General features: G+C 41.2%; 1 protein-coding gene across 1 annotated transcript in view; it reads right to left on the bottom strand.

Annotated features, from left to right (window-relative positions):
• Positions 1–21,123, bottom strand: part of LOC118110991 (V-set and transmembrane domain-containing protein 2-like protein) — a 48,306-nt gene that overhangs the window by 4,634 nt on the left and 22,549 nt on the right. The window contains exons 2-3 of the mRNA XM_035159198.2: positions 3,313–3,482; positions 1,916–1,960 (exon numbers count right to left, since the gene is read on the bottom strand). Coding sequence (XP_035015089.2) covers positions 1,916–1,960; positions 3,313–3,482 — 215 coding nt within the window. The remainder of the gene's footprint in view (positions 1–1,915; positions 1,961–3,312; positions 3,483–21,123) is intronic.

Genomic DNA, 21,123 nt, shown 5'->3' on the forward strand with positions numbered 1-21,123 from the left:
TAATTCTGAAATCACTTCAGCCTGGATACATTCGGCAGCACTTTCTCCTCCTCCTCCTCTTCATCCCAGCCAAACACTCACAAAACTCAGACAAAAGGTGCGGCTTAACAAATTCTATTTGTGGCCTTGAGTATGAAGGGACCACATCTTGACGCTTTACAAGTTCACAGAGCAACCCAGTTGAGATGATGAGAGTCTGGGGATGTGACGCACCGAGATATAAATAATAATTTGTTTATCACCCACCTTCCTCCCTGTGACGCCAGTAGATGCTGGATGTGTGTGCATGTGTGCCGGACACGGTCCCTGCACGTGTGTTTGTGACTGCATGTAAAAGCTTAACACTGAGCACTGTTTTGTAGCACTACCTTCATCATCAGTTTGTGTCGAGATATGTGAGAGTATAGCTACCATGTTTTTGTTTGACAAAAAGATGCGGGCCAACATCCATTATATACAGAAAGCTCATAATGATTTTCCAGCTGCACAGCCTGCAGTGTTCGGCTCCACCCACACACACACACACACACACACACACACACACACACACACACACACACACACACACACACACACACACACACACACACACACACACACACACACACACATACATACACACGCATACAGACACACACTCAGTCACCCAAACCACAGCTGGTGCTTTCATTACAGGGAATCAGCAGCAGCTCGCCTGGTGGGAGAAAGGAGAGAGGCTTCATGTCTGTTGGTGTGTTTGTCTTTTCACACACAAAGAACAATGTGAATGTATTTTTATTTTGACATACCTACTATTTATAATTCCATATACTATGTACCTTCCAACCAACATACCTACCTACCTACCTACCTGTGTACCTACCTTACTACTTGTGTACCTACCTACCTGTGTACCTATCTATGTACCTTCCTACCAACATACGTACCGACCCACACCTACCGACCAACATATCTACCTACCTATCTCCCTCCCCGCCTCCCTTATTAGAAAATAGAAACTTTCATTAACTGTTGACAGTTTAACCAAATCCTTATCCCTAACCATGACTGATCATGCCTGACCCTAAACTTAACCTAACCACAATTCATATCTATCTTAACCTTAACCAGGACCTCAGAAATTGTGTTTTGCCTCATTAGGACCGGGCTTTTGTCCCCATGGGGTCTACTGGTCCTCACATGGTCAGTGTTTTTGCTGGAAAAGGTCCTAAAGAGGTAGTAAACATAAACATAAACAAACACAGAGATTAAAGATTGTAAGTGTTAGCCAGTAGTTGCACATTTTTGGAATTGTGAAATTGGTGAATTGTGATGTTCTACATTCAGCTCCCTTTTGCAGTTAATTAAAAACACATTTTGAACCAGGTATAAGTGTATGGATGTGCTGTCTTCCTCAGTAAAAAGTCCTCCCTGCTTGAAAAACTGTTCGCCTGGATGAGTTACTAAACGTCTCTATGGACACCAGAGGAGTTTTAAAAAGTTCTGCTGACTTCCCAGCCGGTCCCACTCACTGTTAATTATTTGGATATGGTGTTGCACTCATAAAGATGCAGGGGCGTTTATGAGAATCTGACGATGATGCGCCGCAGGCCGTGCCCCCTCAGGGAGGACACCACCCACAAGTCCCAGCGCTGTCTGCTCTTTGGCTGACGCTGGGATTCTACAAACCCATCACGGACAAAGTCAACATGTTAATGTGTCTGTCGTCCGGAGCGGTCACTGCACTGAGAGCGTCATCGAGTGAAAATAAAATCCTTGTGTATATAATACGACACGAGTACAAAATCTGCGAGAATGATCCAGAACAAAAACTTTAATTGTAATCATATGGGATTCTGCCTCATTTCATCATAACAAACTAAAAGCAAGGAAAAGGCCTTTCTCAAACAATGAAGGCAGATAGTGGTTAACTCACACTTATCTTTGTAGCATCCTTTGGCATGTCCTCCTCTGGAGCCACCTAGGAAAAACACAAGAAGAAAAAAAGGATTTAATCCAAATCCTTTTATATTAGAAGGTGGAAATGTATAGACAATAGTGGACATACTGTGTTGAGCCCCAGACAGGTGACACTGAGTAACTGCTTGGGTTTCATCCCGGGAAAGTCACTAAATAGTTATGTCCTGAGTGTAAACCCAAATAGGCTGATTATGTACCAAAATATATTATGTATTAACTATTTAAATATCCCCGTCCTTTATATCCTCCTACATGGATGGCATTTCATGGCAGTGGGCACTAATTTAAATTAAGTTTTTACAAGAAAGTTAGTGAATATATAGGGTTGTTTTTTTAAAGAAAAGGCAAATGACTCCTTCCCTATTGCCAGTAGATATGTTGGGAAACAGGTGGGACACACATTCCAATTATAAGGACCCCTGCAGACTATACTGCACCAGGAAGAGATGGCATTCAACAGTAGACCACGCTTTGGTAAGCATCACTCTTTGAGAAGTATATCACCTTTGGCTGGACTGCAACAACAGGGGGCAGCCCTACACAGCAGGCTCTGCACGTGATCTGCTAGTTGCTGTGCTGACGGGTAGATGGATCATGTCTCATCCACATGCTGCTGCCAATTTAATCTAAGTTTGGTGTCTGTGGTTGATGCTCCTGATAGTGTTGGAGCCTCAGTGTGAGACAGAGTACAGACAATTTAGCTGTGGCGCTTCTGGCTTGTATGGCGCCCTGGGCGAAGCCCCCCGACATATATGTATATAAATTCATATAATGTATAACTATAAATACCAACATGATACATAATCATAACAATGACAACCACTCAAAATGAAGTATGAAGAAAAAAAACAATTATTGTATGTAAATATAAATAAAATACAGAATCAACTTATCGCAGTTTCATATTATTGTTAAAAATTATTAACACACAATGTGTCTGTGAAACTACAAATTCAATACAAGTATTATGAATGAATTTTGGTTCATTTGGTAGCATTTCATAGTGTGAATGTTTTTACTTCTTGGATCATTCGGCTACTGTACAAATTTAGCTCTGCTACTCCCTCTGCTCCCTCCCCTTCAATGGTCGTCTTTTGCCTTAATAATTATTAATACCGCCAAAATATTGACTATAACAATAATGTTGGGATCCTGTATGTTCATGTCATTTTTCTCCTTGTTGTATTTATTGTTATGTGAAATAGGGCCGATGCATTTTGACAGTAGTTTAAATTTGACCTAAAACCTAGTCATTTTCCCAGGAGGATAAAGGGCGCCTGATCCCCATTAATGGCTAAAACACAAGAACATACAGTGTTCAAGGTTGTAGCTTCATGTTACTTTGAAACCTACTTCATTGGTTGTCCAGGGTTGTGTGTCTGTCCAGTCCAGGTGGTTCCTGATGTACCACCACTGGATCTCCAGTGAATACGAGGGCATCCCGGCCCCTCTGAAGGAGCAGGCCATCTCCACATCCTGCCCTCTCTGGGCTGTCATGTCATGAGGCACCTCTGTGAACATGGCTGGAAACACACAACAAGAGACACAATTAAAAGAACCATTCATCTTAAATTTTTCCCACAATGTTATTTTTGCAAAGCACCATCATATATCGATGGTGTAGATTCTGTGCACTTTCCAATTTATTTCCTTTAGTTTTTTTTAGCAGCTCCAAACAAAAGATTCGCAGCACTGACTTCACACTGGCTCAGAAAATACTGACATGTTAGTGTCTGACGTCTTTGCTCCTGAACTAAGTGACTGAAGTGTTGTTGAGACTCAGCAGGAAGTGTGAAACATCAAGTTATAAAAAGCTAGTAATGCATCATAAAGCAATTAAATCAACGTTATCATAATCATTTCAGAACAGATGCATGACTTCATTCCCAGCTGGATTTTCAAGATGCTACGTCACGTAGTTATTATCTGTGATGATGAGACTGATGGAAGAGATCAGATGGAGGGTGTGTGTTTGAAGAAAGGATGAAGAAAGAGATAGAGAATGAAAGGTGTTGAATTATAGTCAAGTATAATGTAGAAAAGAGGGGCAGTGTAAAGATATATGACTTTTTTTATTTGAATATATTGTGGTTTATCGATTTAAATATACAGACTCACTATTTATAACTTAGACAGTACACGAGAAGAGGAGAACTACATATACATATGGTCCCTGTATTATCTATTGCAATTAACCCAATGTATTTGTTTATTTCACAGGGGTGTAACTGCATCGAAGCTCATTCCTGCCCCCATCCTAAAAAAAGTTGACACACACAGTACTGAATGTCCTTTCTGTGAAATTTCAGTCTTGATATTAATCATTGTTGCAAGTTAGACAAAAAAGTTACAAAAAAACAAAAACTGAACCCTCATTGTGAACATTTTGGTCTTCACCAAGCTGCATAATAAAGAACCCCCAACAGTAATAGAGGGACGATTAAAGTATTTTGATCTTAACTTAAATTTAGTTTGATATGAGCCAAGAGACATTCACCTTATTTACCTGGAAACAAATTTTACACCATGTTACAAATCGAAATAAAAAGGAAGGTGTTACAATTACAGACAATGGTATTGTGAATGTTAAAACTCTCAAGCAGTATTAGACTGTGCCCATTGGTTCAGCATGATTAAGTTGGAAAATGTTAAATCTTAACTCGTTGACAAGGATGATCCAAACACACTGTTAGTTTATGCCTTTGTTAATCTCTGCGTCTCATTGGAGGAAGAGACTCAAGCCCCTCGGGGATTTACCCATGTTTAAAAAAACCTGCTTATATCCCCGCTAGTTTTGGTGCAACAGTGGGTGAACTTTGACTTTCTGGGTTTCATGTCTTCACAGGATCCAGTGCACTTGGACACATCTGGAGTGACACTTGTGCCAACATCTGGACTGTGAGTCAAACAGTCATCTGACTTGGACAAGCTCAAGCTGGATGTTATCTATTTGTGGACACTGTTTTCCAAATCATGTTACAGTACCATGGGTATGCAGAATATTTTGGAATTCCTAAATTTAGCAACTTGGAAGTGATATAATCTGAGCAGTGAGCCCTGTGGGAATGAATTGTCCAATTAAAAAAAATACTTTTTTATATCTTCCTGAAACATAACAGGCAGCTTCTCATCTTTTTCATCATCCACATCAAACCCCACTCTGATGTAAGATTAAAAGTGCCTTCACTTCAGAGTGGAGCCTCGCAGGTCACACTTAAACACAAGAAGAGAACTTTTAAGGAACACGACTACCACTTATTTTTCACACTTGAGATTATGTTACTTTAGCTAGACAAGTGAAACGACAGCATGATGGCAGACTTTACGCTTTATTTCCCAAGACTCTCATTAACCAGCTTTATATCATGAATATGAAAGTTTGTTTTGGATCAAATAGTATTTGAAAGGGAATATTAAGTCACAGTCTACTCCCTGGCTTCTTCAGGAGTTTTAAAGCTTTCAACTACATCTGAAATTAGGTTTTGCCCAGATAGGCTTCTTTTTCCAAGCGTCAGATAGAGCTGCAGCTGACAGCTCAGCAGTATTTTATGACAAAAAATACTGAAAACTGAGCAGCATCTATCTAAAGTTTGCCAAAACGATAAAATCAACTAAGCTCTCATGTCTGCAGCTTGTGCAGAATGCTGCAGCTAGACTGATAAAGTACCAGGAAGAGAGACATCATCTCACCTGTACTCGCATCCCTGCTTTGGCTTCCGCTTAAGTATAGTAATGAGGTTAAGGTTCTCTTCTTTGTTTTTAAAGCACTTAAATGGCCTGGACCCTGAATACATATCTAGGCTTCTCTGCCCCCTTTCCACTCCGATCTCTCAGATCCTCTGATCAGCTGCTTAGTCCAGGCTAAAGGGTAATAAGGCTGATCGTACATTCACTGTATAGCTGACCCTCAGCTTTAGTGAAACTTTCTATTATTTACACTTTTGAGTGTCCTTGAGTTGTTTTTAGCATTTTTATTCTTCTCTTGTATTTCGAACTGTCTTCTTTTATTCTACAGTACTTTGGTCAATTGCGGTTGTTTGAAAATGTTTTTTTTAAATAAACTTGAAGTGACTTGACTATGCTGGGCTACTGCTCTTGAAAGGGCTGTCTAAGTCTGCTTTATTGTATAGTACATGTGATGGGGACAAGTACTCTGTTCCTTTTTTGTTTTCACCTAATATAAACTGTTTATTGTATACAATACGGGAATGGACTTCCATCTTTATTAAAACATTTTTTTTATCTTTCTCTCTTGGATGTTGTAAATGGGGGAAGTAACGTCCCTCAGGGTTGAGCATGCAGGTGATGGGCCAGCGCCCAGCGAGGTTTGTCAAGCAGCGGATCCTGAGGAAATCACAACAAAGGATTATTGCCAGAACTGGATTATTACCTCAGAGATCTTTTGGGAAATACTGTGAGACCAGGACCCACATCCAGGGGGGATGAGTGACTTTTAATTTTCAATATCATATAAGATGATATTTGCAAGATATCTGTGTGTATTTCTTTTATATACATTTTTGTTTATATTTTAGTGGGACAAAGAGCAGGAATCTTTGATCCAATTTTGTATTTTTGGGTCATTGTAAGCAGGTCAGCTGGAGACATCAGCGTCAGATAACTATAGCTTGTGTGATTTCCTCCCTTATGTTTGTGAAGTAAGGTGAATTGTTAGTCTGGAGGTGCTCGTAGCTCTTCACTGAAACCCAGGCCAAACTTCCTTTAGCATTACTAGCTGGTGATCTACAGCAATAACAGGAACAGCTTTGGTACAGATACTCAGGAAGCAGAAGAAGTCCTTTATAAAATCCTTCTTAACATTTCAATAAATTATTAAAATGTGGAATAAAAATCCACCCGAACCTTCCTCACATGAGAGCTGGATGACATTAACCATAATCTTTTTTTGTTGAAAGGCAATTACTGGCTCCATAAATCAGCTCATGACAAATAATTGCGAGTTGCACTTTCAATACAGTGAATGTCACAATATTTTCAACTTGCCAAGTGGGAATTCCCCATCAAACAACTACACCAGGTTGTGTTTTCCCTCTGGGGAAATCCTGTGTCACAGATGAAGAGTTGTGCTCCACCACTCTGTCACTCTCAGCTTTTACCCAGAAAGAAGAGTGACACTTCAGAGGCTCGTCTGCCTGTGTGTTTAATTATTGAGCTTTTCCAAAGCAAACTCCTCATGCATATTTTAACATTTCTAAACTTCTGTCAAGCGCCCCAGCCCATAGATTTGTCTGGCTTATTCGGTCAATAAGAATGAGTCAAACCTGTGCCAAATTTCATCTGAGCTCACAGATTAACCTGAGCCTGTGCTATGGATCTGTCTTGTATTACGCGAGTAGTACAAGCCTCAAGTCATACATCCCTCTTGTACATTGATCAAATCTGCTTGTATTTTTCATTTGTGAAACCCAAAACGCACCAGGTATCGATTTGACATTACACAGCCAGAGCTAGCAACAATGCCGACAGCTCCTCTCTTGTAGATAATATTCAAAGCTGGGATATTAAAACTGCTGTGTAAGAGATGGAGCCTCTAAATTTGCTTTCAGCAATGATAATCTGTCTTTCCCCACTTAGCTGCGAAGCCCACAACGCAAAAATCCATGCACACTTGGGCTGTAATGCCTCAAACATTTGGAGACCACAAAAAATGTGACAGTCATTAGCAGTCCATTATAGTGTAGTATAGTGCTTGGATCATTTTTACCAAGCAATTTACAAAATCCACAGAGCAAATTCTAATCTGATCATATAACCAGTTTCTCTGGCTTTTCTCTTTTCTCTTCATCTGCTTATTGACTCATTTGTTCCACAAACGTCTGTCTGTCTGTCTGTGAAACGCATATCTCACAAACATTTCATCTTATCAGCTTCACGCTTGGCATGTGTATTCTTCATGGCGCGATGAAGGGCAATGTCGAATCTGGTGTGATTTGGACACGCAATACGTTTCAATATTAATACAATTTGAATAAACTGGCAAACAATGCCTTGCAATGAGCGAGAGCGAGGCTTAACATGCAGTCTGCAGACCGAGTTGAACATGTCTTCTTCTACCTACTCTGATAAATTACAGCAACTGGCTGCATGTCAGATCATTTTGCCGATTTGATTATTTTTATATCACCATATCGGACTGATGGATGAGGTGCTCATCTTTGTCTTGGCAGCAAAATTCATACTGTCACTTCCTCTTTAGCAATTTTTTTACAAAGTAAAAGAGCAATGGTCCTTTTGTTGCTGCTGGTCTATGTACTTAGCTGAATTACAGAGATTTTAGTATGAAAAGTTTTGAGCTTGGGTCTAATGATTGATTTTTTTTTACTTATTTGAAATAGTCGACATGTATGAATAAATTAAACGTGGCATCAGTAAGTAAATCGTTCAAACTTATATAAAAGCCACAAACATGAACAGTAATGGAGCAAATTCCGTTTATTTTTTATGAAAAACATTGACTCGAAAATTGGTGCAAAAAAACAGAATCCACTTAATTCAATAACTCTATAACTGCAGGTCACTTTTACAGTTTCAGAAAGAAAGCTGCGACCAGCATCACCACAGGCCAAAGTAAACAGCCCATTCATAACGGAACGAGCAATAGACATTTGTCAGTAATTTAAACACCTACTGGATAATTTTAAACATGATTTCACATCACATATTAAAATCTTCACATTTAATTATCTCCTGCCACTCTGTAAACCTCTGTATGCGTGACAATGAGTCTTCAAACAAGTGGCTATCTAGCGCTGTATCTCTAGCAACAGTCATTTCTAATCTGCACACTGTCATTGTTGAGGCCATAAAAGGCTGCGACGACTTGGATGTGCTAACCCTGAAGCATTATCATTATCTCCAAAACAAACAGAGGAAGGCTCTCGGGCAATTGCTGAAAATCAGTGCGCGGAAGCTCCGCTACATCAGCCAAGTCCGACTCCACTTCAACCCATTTACCACGACGAGCAAGGAGAGATGGACTGAGACATTAGTGTGAGAGAAAGAGCGAGGAAAAAGAGCCTCTGCGTTTGTTTGCACAGTGAGCGAGGAAATAAATCATCACCAGAGATTGAATTAATGAGCGGCTTGGTGTTTATGCAAGCGAGAATCTGTGCATTTGCGAGAGACTAATATATCGCAAGTATAAAGGGAGGAATTAATATGTGCATGTGGCAGAGAGAGAGCGGCAGAGGATGAAGAGGAAGGCGGAGGATAGCGTGTGAGGTAGCAGATAGCAGTGGGCGGAGAAGCTGCAGGCACGCGTGTTATCGTTTATTTCTTTGAGAAATGGAATGTGGTAATTACGGCCGTGATGAAAGAGGAGCAGGTGGTGTTTCATTGTGGCCTTGTCTAACTCCAGCCTACCTAAACTTCCATCTCGCTCCACTTAATAGCTTGGCTTTCTGAGATGCCAACATTTCAGACAGAAAGGAGGGAGGCTGTTTTATGTTGGGCTTAAGGAGCATAATTTCAAATACAAAAATCACAAGACTTATGGGAGTTTACGAGTCAAAAGTTATAGACGCCAGACAAGTTTGGATTAATGAGTGGGAGGGACATATAGTTGTAAAGTAAACTGACAAATCAATGCAGCATGGGCACTTTGTCTTATCAAACAAACATGTTACTTGACCGCGTGTATCAACAGCACTTCCCCCGATTGCTACTGGCTCCAAGATGGCAGCGTTCTTATCCAGGATATTTTGCCTTTATTTCTGGACGGCGGGATGAAGTGGAGACGCGTCGTCCATCTGTATGTACAGTCTATGGTTGAAACCCATGTTTAACTTGCATGACTAATGTTTCACCTGTGATTTTCCAGCACTGAGAAAAACATTCTATACAAAAGTTACACTAAAACCAAATGACCATGCTAAAACACATAAAGTAAACACATTACTACTATGCAGAAAGAATTATGTGGTTTGTTACTTACATTTTCTTTACTGAACCCAACTCCATCAAAGGTGCCTTTAAACCTTATCAACACGTTGCATGCCTTGTGTATAAAGTATATACTTTCTCTGTTTACTCCAAGCTGTATCAAACATACAGGAGAAGAGAGAGGACGACTACCACTGTGGTGACTGTGAATAACACAATTTTAAAAACATGCAGAGCGTGCACATGAAACGTTTTAGCCGCTCACCTCTCCCCCTCCGCTCCTCCACGCCTCAACAAAACTAAAAAACATCACTTCACTGGTGCTCATACGTTATTTCACAGTTCCCTAACAAGGGTATTGAGAGACCCGTCATGTATTTGCTTCTATCCGTTTTTGCCTGTGGGCTTGTACAACCCAGACTCACTCAGCATTCTCCTCTCCTCGCCACAACGCACTGCTGCAACAGTCAGGTTTTTTCATACATTAGGGCTCTAGCAACACAGAGCGTCTCCGTGCCTTTTCTGCTCTCAATCTGAATCCATCATGATCGGGCAGCCAGAGGCATCAGCCTCTGAATGTCAATGCTGCAAGATGGCTGGTGGTGCATGCCGGCTGCATGCAGTACTCTCAAGAGCTTTTCAGCTTCCTGAAAATGGCTTCATAACAGCCAGGGAAGCAGCAACAGCGTAGTGATGCATTAATTAGACCGATGCATGTGCATTCCCAATAACACTCTAAGCAAAAGAAGAGTCTGCATCACTCAGTTGTTCCATTACACTTCTGTTTAATAGAATTGTGCAGGAGAGACAACAAGAGAAAGAACCATCCAGCTAGATGCCGTGCAGACTGGTGAAATCTATCTCTGCGGGGTGGTGCTCCTGTCAGTGTCGGAGGCTCAATGTGAGACGCTTTAGTTGGTAGAGGGTTCATGTTTTGAAAACTTATTCTGTGTTCACACCAAATACGAAGCAAGGTACTCACAATTCTCTCAATGCCAACCACGAATATTTTCCCGTTCCCCCGAAAAAAAAAGGAGAGGACTACTGGCTGAAGTGACTGCTCATTTGCACCTGTTGTGGAAATGACCAGAGAAGCCAGCTCTGTCGTGTGTGGGTCCACAAGATCATCCAGAGTTGCACACAGCTTGGGGAATTTCACAGTGTCTGAATGACTGCCATTTCCAGCACTGCCTGAGGCTCAACAGTTGCCAGTTTGATGACCCAGTAGCCCGGGTCACTGCCAGGATCTGTCTCCGGTGAGTTTCATTCTCAACACCGATTGACTTTTGAAACATTGGATCACTCAAATTTTTCATTCAAGTTCAAATATTTCAACTCAAGCGAGTGAAACGAATCACGTGAATTTCGGGCCTATCGTGTCCCGTCATCTGCGCTTGGCGTCTATTCTATTGACTTTGTATGTAATTTCATTGCGTCAAAAATCTGCTTAGCGGCTGTTGTGAATCATTATTCTCTTAGCGGCCCTGCATGAGGCTAGCAGCTGATTAGCATTGGTAACATCATTAGCAAAGTGATGTCACTGTGTGTAGCTCATAGATTCTGCTGTGTTTCTGGTTTAACAGCACTGCAGTGGGCAGGTGACAAGTGTGGTTCTGCTGTTTGTGTGCTATGAAAGACATCCCAGTGTAGGAAAGGGGTGAACATACAGCGTGTCACCCTGATCGTCACCTTGACATCACTGCCAATTGGAGCTGAAGCCATCTGGCTTCATAAACATGAGGAGGGCCAACCTTTCTACAGCGAGAGACTGAACATGCACCTGCACGTGCACTTGTTGAAGGATTTCAGGACCCGTAGTGCAGAAAATCGAAAGAGGCAGATATTATATTTCAATGTGAAATAAACAGGCTCACAGAGGGTCCAGCTGAGGAAGAGGAGCTTAGATAACAACAGACACAGAGGGAGTGAGACTTTACTGTCTGGTCAGGATGCCAGTCCAATATATCTTCACATTGGAAAATGTTATTTGCTGATATAGTAATGCTTTAAATCTCATAAAGAAATATTTTCTCACTAGTAGCTTAGTCTTGTATCCATGTAAATATGTTTATAGTTGCTGATTTACTCAATCAGGTTACAATCTGATGTGTTTGCATTTATTATAAGTCCGAACATTGCCATCAGCATCTGAATCTCAATGCTAATGCAAATAATGAGCAGTAGTTACATTATGAGCAGCTATAAGATTGAAGAAGACTGGGATTGATTGTTATGATTTCTTGATGGCTCTTGTGCACGTCAATACAGCAAACATAAGGCATAAGAAATAACCCAAATGGGATCAATGCTGCACGATAGGAAAAAGCTAGAATTATTGCCTCATTGTTGTACGCCTCTGCCAACCAGGCAAGTTGCAGTTTACATCAATGCCTGTGCAGCACGGATAACGGATAAGGATTTTCAAAATGCCAATTTACAAATACAAAGGAATAATAATATGTATACAACATTAAGGACGTTATAAACAATACATTTACTATGGCCAAAAACGTCTATCGAGGTCAGAGTGATTTTCACCTTTGACATTTGACCACCGAAATTATATATCAGCTCATCCTTGAGTCCAAGTTAATAATTGTGCCAAATGTAGTGAAATCCCCCTGAGCATTCCTGATAAAGGACATTGTCAAAATGTGAGGTCACAGTGACCTTGACTTGTGACATTTGACCACCAAAATCATATCACTTCATCCAGTCCAAGTGAATGTTTCTGCAACATTTGAAGGAATTCCCACGCAGCGTTTCTGAGATACAGCGTTCAAGAAAGTAGGAAAACAGACAGACAACCCTAAAACATGATGCCTCAGGCTACAGCTGCCATTGGTCCAGAAGCATTAAAATACATGTTCCTCACATTCCTCATGCTGCTGACCCATGAGAACAATCACATCTGCAGCCACGTACAATATGGTTTCCCTGAGCTCTGCTGTTATCTAACAGCATGCCATTTTCCTTATTAGATGTAAAATAAAGCTTCATAAACCCTTGTTATAAGTAAATAGGAAGTTATACCCACTGGATCATGTGCACGGTCTTATCTGAGATTAGCAGATGGGAACTTTGTGTGCTCTGGAGTTTTCAGTAATACAGGCTTTGCATTTGGATTACTATGTAAAAATATTTGCGACTGCTCCCTGTGATATGAAAAACAACTTTCCAGTGTTTGCAGTTGATGCACCAGCAGTTTTAACAGTGCCTACAATAAATCACAGTTACAGATGTATCTACACAACTCAGTAATTTTGACTGTGCAGTACTATGTGTATGTGTTGGCTTTAAAGGGTATTAAACACCTGAACTGAAAAGCTGCACAGCAGTGTTGTTATCTGGTTTACTTGAGGTGTGATGTTTTGAACCTGTAGCCACGCCCAACAGTGATGTCACAGTGTAAGGACACTGCTACATCACTGCAGCGAAATGAGAAGTTAGACGTTTATAGATTGAGGATTTTCAGGAGATTTTATTCTTTAATGGTCTGAAAATCAACAGATCCATACAAACCTTTTTAAGATGGTATCAAACAGACAGACGATCAATGATGTGTCTGTCTGGTGACTCAAATTGTGATGCATCAAACATACAGAAACCAAGAAAAGGCAAAGAGTGGTCACATGAAGATCTGCGCCAACACCTACAGAGGGCACATGACAGGATATTAAAACCAAAACTAAGTTAAAATTAATAGAACTCCAACACTACTTTCAAATTTATGTTACAGTGCGTTTAGTTGAGGTTGTTCAATGAAAATTGCTGCAGGTGGAGACTGAACCATAGAACATATTTGCGACCATAAAACCAAAACAATGAGCTTAAAGTGGCCATGACGACGAGGTGCAGGAGTAAGTGAAAACTCTCTGTTGGTTCTATCACTGGAGATGATATTTTTCAAATATATATATAAATATGTTATAAATAATAAGGAGTATACACTTGCAGAATGCGTTATAATGTACATTCTGTAGATACATTTGTTATTACAGTCCATTTGTGTTTGTGTCTGTCATAAAGTAATGTTTCTGTATTCTTAGTGCCTCACAATATCACATGTACTGTATCGTCTCGCACCAGACTGTGTGTTTTGCATACACATGTTCATATTCAAATTTTCTACATTTGTTTGTTTCTGTTCATCAACTTATGTACACACTCACAAGTACATGTGTACATGCAAATGTGGTGTATGCATGTGTGTGTGTGTATGTGTGAGTGTGTGTGTGTGTGTGTGTGCATGCGTGTGTGTAGACCTTCACCACCCTTGGCTTTGCCAGCCCCTCCACCTGAGCTCAGTTTCCCGCTGTTCTGGCCCAAATCCCAGCTGCCGGCCCTCCTCCCCACAGCGCAGGTCAGGTGAGGTGTGTTTTCCCTCTTAATCAAACAAAAAAGGTTAAAAAGAGAACATGGCTTCCTGAGCCAAAAGGTTCGGCCACAACACCAAGGACGAGTGTGTAATTCAACACAATAAAAGGTGCCACCTCTGCACTACAAATTATGGCCACATCATCAGTCAACGATTACTTCCTTTCAAAAACACACACGGCTCAGGGAGTTGAGAATAACAACGACGCCTTTGTAGTACAAAGACATTTGAGATGAATGCGCTTTAAGCATCTTTTGTTTCACCATGTGTCTGAGTGAGACATCAGGCGGAGGAAGAGGCTCGCTTGTTCATTCAAGAGACTGCCAAAAATTAATGAATCACAATTGGATAACCCCAAATCACGATTAGTAACAGTAAAGGATCGGCTAATCATCATCTTTGTAATCACAGAGCAGTTTGACTTTCTCTGAGCAATATTTATGTTTATAGCTCTTTCCATCACGAGCAGGAATAATAACACGGGCACATCAATCTGGCTCCTCATCCAGCCGGGGCCTTATTTAGTTTTGTTGGACCACATCAGTTGTCTGGCTCAGAGCTCTGGGCTGGAACAATAAGGAATTCAGGACTAGAGCCGGGGCTATTTCTGTCCTCTGTGCTATGCATACTAAAAAAACACATGCAGCCTGTGAGGCGCTGTAATGTTTCTGCTTTCTTCATTGGGAAACAATGAGAATCGTTGCTAAAGCAGGACATCTTCAAGTGTTTTATATTGTAAATCATCATCATTTAGAGCCATTGAAGATGGGTACTAATGATGGAAAGAGTCACCATGAATAATGACATGTGGTCGTTTAATACCACAAAGCAGATGTACACATCCGCATTCAAAGAAAACAAAGATGTCCTATTTAGTAAGTAATCTTCATTTCATTTAATCTTTGCCATATCTTCTGCTGCTGTAACAACTTAAATGAAACTGTTTCGTGTTTGACTTGTTGGCCAAGTCAAATCTGGACATTAAAAGAGTCAGAAATATGCCCATTAACCTTACTAGTACCCATTTAGAACACACATTAATGGGTTCACAGTCTGTACTGTACAACGCAGACCAGAGAGTGCAGTGTCATTAAAAAGCTGCCTGGGCTGGATGAAATGTGTAACTAAAATATTTTTTTTAATTGTTGTGGAAAAGTTTAAAAAAAATAGGGCATCACTGAAAATGAGTATGAGAAAGAGCTGGAAGGTGAGGATGTCCAGCGGAGACAGAGAGACTGGGGGGCTGACATTTAGAGAGCCAACATGTTGATGACAGCCAGACTGTGGACATCAACAGAGTGGAAATGACAGAAACAGAGACACTCTTGGGACAGTAAAACACAGCTCAACACTTCTCACTACTGTTGCTCCAGGAAGCAGCTAGGATGTATGGCACAGCATATGAAATGTCCTGAATATCAGCAGCTACTGAATAGATCTTAAAGTTAGGATTGTTTTTGGTTAATTGTCAACAATCACTGATCAACATTAAAGAGAAGGACATACATGACAATACTATCAGTTATGTATAGCTGCACATATTATGTTTTATAAATGGAAAGCATAGGGATAAGATGCATTATCACTTGTAATAAACCACAGAGACTTACAAATCTATATTTAAATGTATGTGGCACTGCTGCAGCAACATCTTGTGTTGGAATGTAAAAGGATTAACTAACTGTAGGTGGAGGGTATAGTAAACGTCAAGCTGCAACTAAAAACACTTTTTTTCCATTTTTATTATAGCAAAAATGATCATTAGAAAGAACTGGATTGATTCCAATACACCATCCTACACAGAAATATTCTTAAAATGTATCAATCTTTTTTTACTCTGCAGAGTAAAATGCAATATTTCACAGGAATGTGGGTCCGTGGAACAACTTAATTTTAATATTGTTGTACTTGTGGTCATTGGTGGTGAAGTTGAAATTGATACTGACGACAATGATGATTTTAAAAATCACATGGTAATAACAGCCATATACTATATTTACATTAAAGATTTGTTCTATGGATTAGGGTTAAGGACTGTACAAGAAATTTAACTGAACTTGTCAATTATGTGTAGGGCTGGGCGATATGAAAAAAAATCTTATTGCGATATTTGTTTTCATTTCAGTCCATATCGATATATTAAAGAGGACATAGCATGCCCATTTTACCACAAGTTGATATAGTTCCTTGGGGTCTTAATGAAATGTCTGTAACATACTTTGGTCAAAATACAAGGATCATATAAAACAGCACCCTTTTACCCTGTATAAAACAGCCCTCCACAGAGCGACCTGTTTTGAGTGCCTGTTCCTTTAAATGCTAATGAGCCAGCTCCCCTCCCCCTCTCCCCCATGATTTTTAAACGATATAAAATTCACATATTTTATGATATAAATTATCAAATATGCATCCCATACTTTGTATTCCCCTTGTTGTCCTGAGTTTTAATTTTTCCCAATCCACATAATTAAATGTCCCCCTCTGCCCATCCACTACAAGCACACAAGCAGACAGGCAGAGAGAGAGAAAGAGAGGGGAGCTGAAGACCATCATTTTGAACCCCGACATTCCATGGTACAGCAACCAAGCGGAGAAAGCAGAATCGCGGGCTGACCTTATATACAGTCTATGGGGCGTAGCCAGCGCGGAGAAATGCTGCGTCCCGTGTGAACAGCCAGGCGGCTGCGTGGCGGAAGCAGCGCTGCGCTGCCCTGCAAGCGGCACTTCCGCGTCGGTGTACCCCGGCGCGTAACTACTGTAACCGGCGTAACTACTGTAACCCGGCGTAACTACTGTAACCCGAGCGGAACTACTGTAACCCCGAGCGGAACTACTGTAACCCCGGCGTACAGTAGAGCTGAACACTGCGGAAGTCTTCCCACAGCTGGCAGTGTGGAAGACGCTCTGGCTGTGTGGCGCCGTTCTCAAGCGCGCAGCCGCCTGGCTGTTCACACGGGACGTGCATTTCTCCGCTGGTCAGCCCCATAGACTGTATATATGGAGTCAGCCGCGATTCTGCTTTCTAAGCTTGTTGTTGTGCCGTTGAGTTAACTCGGGAGTTCGGGGTTACAGTAGCGCGAACACTGCGGAAGTCCTCCACACCCTGCTGCTGTGGCGCTGACACAAATTCCAGCTCACGCACGGGAGGCAGGCAGTCGCTCCCGAGCAGCTGCTGCAGCCTCCCAGTCCCAGCAGTCAGACAAATGCCACATGTGAATGAATCGCAGGCTGATCAGCGGAGAATGCTCGTCCGTGTGAACAGCCCGGCTGCGTGCTTGGGAGCGGCGCTGCTTTGCCTCGCAACCTCGCTGCCTCCCGGTGTAAGCCGGAGTCGAGTGTGGGGGACGGGGGGCCAAGGGGGTGGACCAAGACCATGCTCAAGGGAACTTCCGGTTCCTTGATGCGACACAATACCCAGGAAGCGCCAATCAGTCGCTCAAGCATGACGTTTCTGACTTAGAGGAACTATAACAAAAGCAGCAGTGTTTTTTCCCAAGTTTTAGGTTGGTAGACATGCCAGATACCCACATTAACCTGTGAAACACTAACAAAGTAGATTTGCATGCTATGTCCCTTTAAGATATAAATCATATCTTATCTTATATGTCAAGCGTCAGTGTCATTTCTGATTCAGATGCTTAAAAAGATTAGTGGTACTACCTGCCTTTGTCATGCTTTTCGACAAACATCAAGATTTTCGTTAACATTTCTGTCGTCATTTTCTCTTTTATCTCGCTCCCACTCCTGACGTACTGGTGTGCACGGCTGCAGTAGCACAAACATTAGCATGTGTGCTGCTGCCGGCTGCTGCGCCTACGCTCTGTGATCTGTGCTCTGTGGTGTGTGCGTCAACCTAACCTGTTGGGCTGTAACTCTATTCCAGCCACATAAATAGTTTCGGTGCTGCGCTATTCTCATTATCGTTGGCTGTTTGTGTTGTCGGTCAAAACATGGATGGAATGAGTTCTATTGACATTGTATCGGTCATGTCTTATATTTCTATCGAGGAAAAGTTATTTCGCGATAATTATCTTTATCGTTTTATCGCCCAGCCCTAATTATGTGATGATAAAAATCCTTCTCAATGACATCAACTCAAATATCTGTGAACTGTCAACAGCCAAACGCCTCCTCACTGTTATGTCCATTGAACACCTCCTGTAAACAAGGCTGACAGGTGTGGACGGGTCATTAAGAAGCCTGTCAGTCCTAGAGCCGCCTCACTTTCTCTTGTTCTTCAAAGGAAATAATATATCACACAATACCTGTACACGAGCTGAACTTGACTCTGAACAAGCTCCACCAAACAGGAACTCCCATCATGTTAAGACATAGTGAGAAACTCTGACATACCTGACCCATGTCTCAGCAACAGCTCATCCATCAGGCCACTGCTTCTCTCTCTCTACTCATTTCCATACAGAGTTTCAAGGCAGCTCCTCAGAAATAATTAGCGACTAACAAGTCTCTCACACGGCCTCATAACAAGCTTCACGCTCTAATAATGAGCCTCTCCATACAGTTCTGTGGTAAACAGCTGCCATCAGTTACACAGAGAATCTGCCAGAAGCCTTAAGCAAACCCAAAGACAAACCCACCAAGCAGAATCCCAGAGATTGTTTAGTCCCATTGGAACATGGGGTTTTACCTCTAATGAGAAAGCACAAATGAATTCTCTGCAGAACGCCACAGTTGGAATTTGCAGTGCCTGTTGCCTATTCATAAGTCCACAATACTCCACAACTTTCATCTGCAATGCTAACAGCAGAATGAGATGATGTGTTTTTGCAGCATAACAAAAGTCAAATAGTTTGAGGGCAAGGGATCTGAGAGATGCCATTTCAAAACACTATATAAACAGACCTTGATGAAAAGAAGCCAGATTTTCTCTCCAAAGTCAACTCCATAGCCTCTTTAACACTTGAGGAAAGGTACTTAATCCCACCTATCCTGCTATTTGTCAGGTGCTTAACGTGCTTTTTCCGAAGTGGTGAAGATAATCTGAGCAGTGTGAGTAACAGATTTGAGAGGATCAGGGGAAATTTCTGTGTAAATATAGGGAATCTATCCTCATTTTTGAAGAATTAACCTGTTTCTGTGTGCCAGTGTATGGTGAAAGATGACTGCAATAGTGATGTTACTCATACCTGTCATCTATAATCTATCATCATAAATCTTACTGCGGCTCCTGTTCCACGCAGAAAAAAAGCATCCCCAGAAATATAATGTGCCAGTATTCACACCAGGTAACAACAGTGCTTTTGAATGTTACAGGAAAAGGGCTTTCTGTGGTGAGGTGTGTAATGACTTTTACAAGCCTCGGTGAAAATGCCCCGCAGGGTGTGTGTGGTCAGGACAACAGGAGAAGAGCTAACTAGCCATAAAACAGTGATGGATGACATGAAGGTTTAAACAGCCATGTGAAAATGCCATTGTATTTATGAGCAGGACCTTGGTGTTCATGAGGGTTTGTAAAATGCACACTACTTGCATACTGAGTCTCTAACTGAGGGAAGGATACTCAAGGTAGGAAATGGACATTTTCTGTCATTCAGTTATTCAAACTTGAGGCTTCTGTCACGTTAAGTGTTCTTGGTGAAATTAAACAAAAAATATGGGACTGCAGCTCATTTTATGACGTCGTGAAGCATTATGGGGTCACGGGAATTGATGTCTTCACCATCATTGTTAGTGAAAATCTACCTGACATGACTCATGTTCAAGGATAAGGTTGTGTATTTGTTTGATTGAAATTACACAACAGAAGGAAATTAATAATTGTGATTCATTATGAAGACCAACATACACAGAGGGAGGAGAAAACAGCCGACTGGCTAACTGGCTAGCAATGTGACCAAACTGAAATAATGTATTACCTTGAATAAAATTGGGGATTCCTCTGGGTTTGAACACAGTTGCAACATTTTGGATAATGTGAGTAGACAAGTCAACATGTATATAACATAGGTCTAGTTTTTTTTCAAACATTTTAATGAAGAATTGTTATGTATTATATCTTTAAAACAAGATCCACATGAACTTAAAAACATTTGACAAAAGTCTCAGTGGTTCACTTGCTAGCTTTTTATTGAGTTTTCAGCCAGTGACTTGTTGGAAACAAATCAAGGTGAAATTATTATATCACACACAGTGTTTTAACAAGTCCTCCAACCTAAAAGACCGTACAGTTAAAATGTCCCTAACCCTCAGCGAAGACCCATCGGAACGTACCAGCGACAGGAGTATTTGGACATTTGTTACCATGGAGTTAAAATTGTGGAACTGTCATGGATTAAGGAAACAATGTTGACTATCATTTTCAAACCAGACAGGATCAACCCATCCACCTCAACCTCCTCCTAATGCAGACTTTGTCGCTCTAGAAACAACATCACCGGTAGAGCGGTTGTCCTCTAGCCAGAAGTTTGGCGGTTCGATCCCAGTCTTCCCCATCTGCATGCCAGAGTGTTCTTGGCCGGGATACTGAACAGTGAATGGCCCTTCATAGAAAAAAAGGGCTGCCCATAGATGCACAGTATGAATATGTGTGTGTATGTTGCCAGTCAGCTTTGTTTTGATTAGTTATTTGATGATATAAAAATGACCTAGATACTGCGGCTCCAATTTGCTACTGTACAGACACTGGCTCCAAATGACGCCATCTTCCCGAGATGGCGTCATTCATACCCACAATATTTTGTTTGTTCTGGGTAGTGGAAGGAAGTTGAGATGTGTTGTCCATCTTTATGATACAAACCAATGCATCCTTGGAGCATAGCCCTTCCATGTTTAGAGATGCTCTGACCCAGTCCTCCTTACACTTCCCCACTTTTCCTGTTTCCAGCACATCAACCTTATAGAGTGGAATGTTCTCTTGCTGCCAG

The sequence above is a fragment of the Hippoglossus stenolepis genome, chromosome 6 (genome assembly GCF_022539355.2).
Source record: "Hippoglossus stenolepis isolate QCI-W04-F060 chromosome 6, HSTE1.2, whole genome shotgun sequence".
NCBI lineage: Eukaryota > Metazoa > Chordata > Actinopteri > Pleuronectiformes > Pleuronectidae > Hippoglossus > Hippoglossus stenolepis.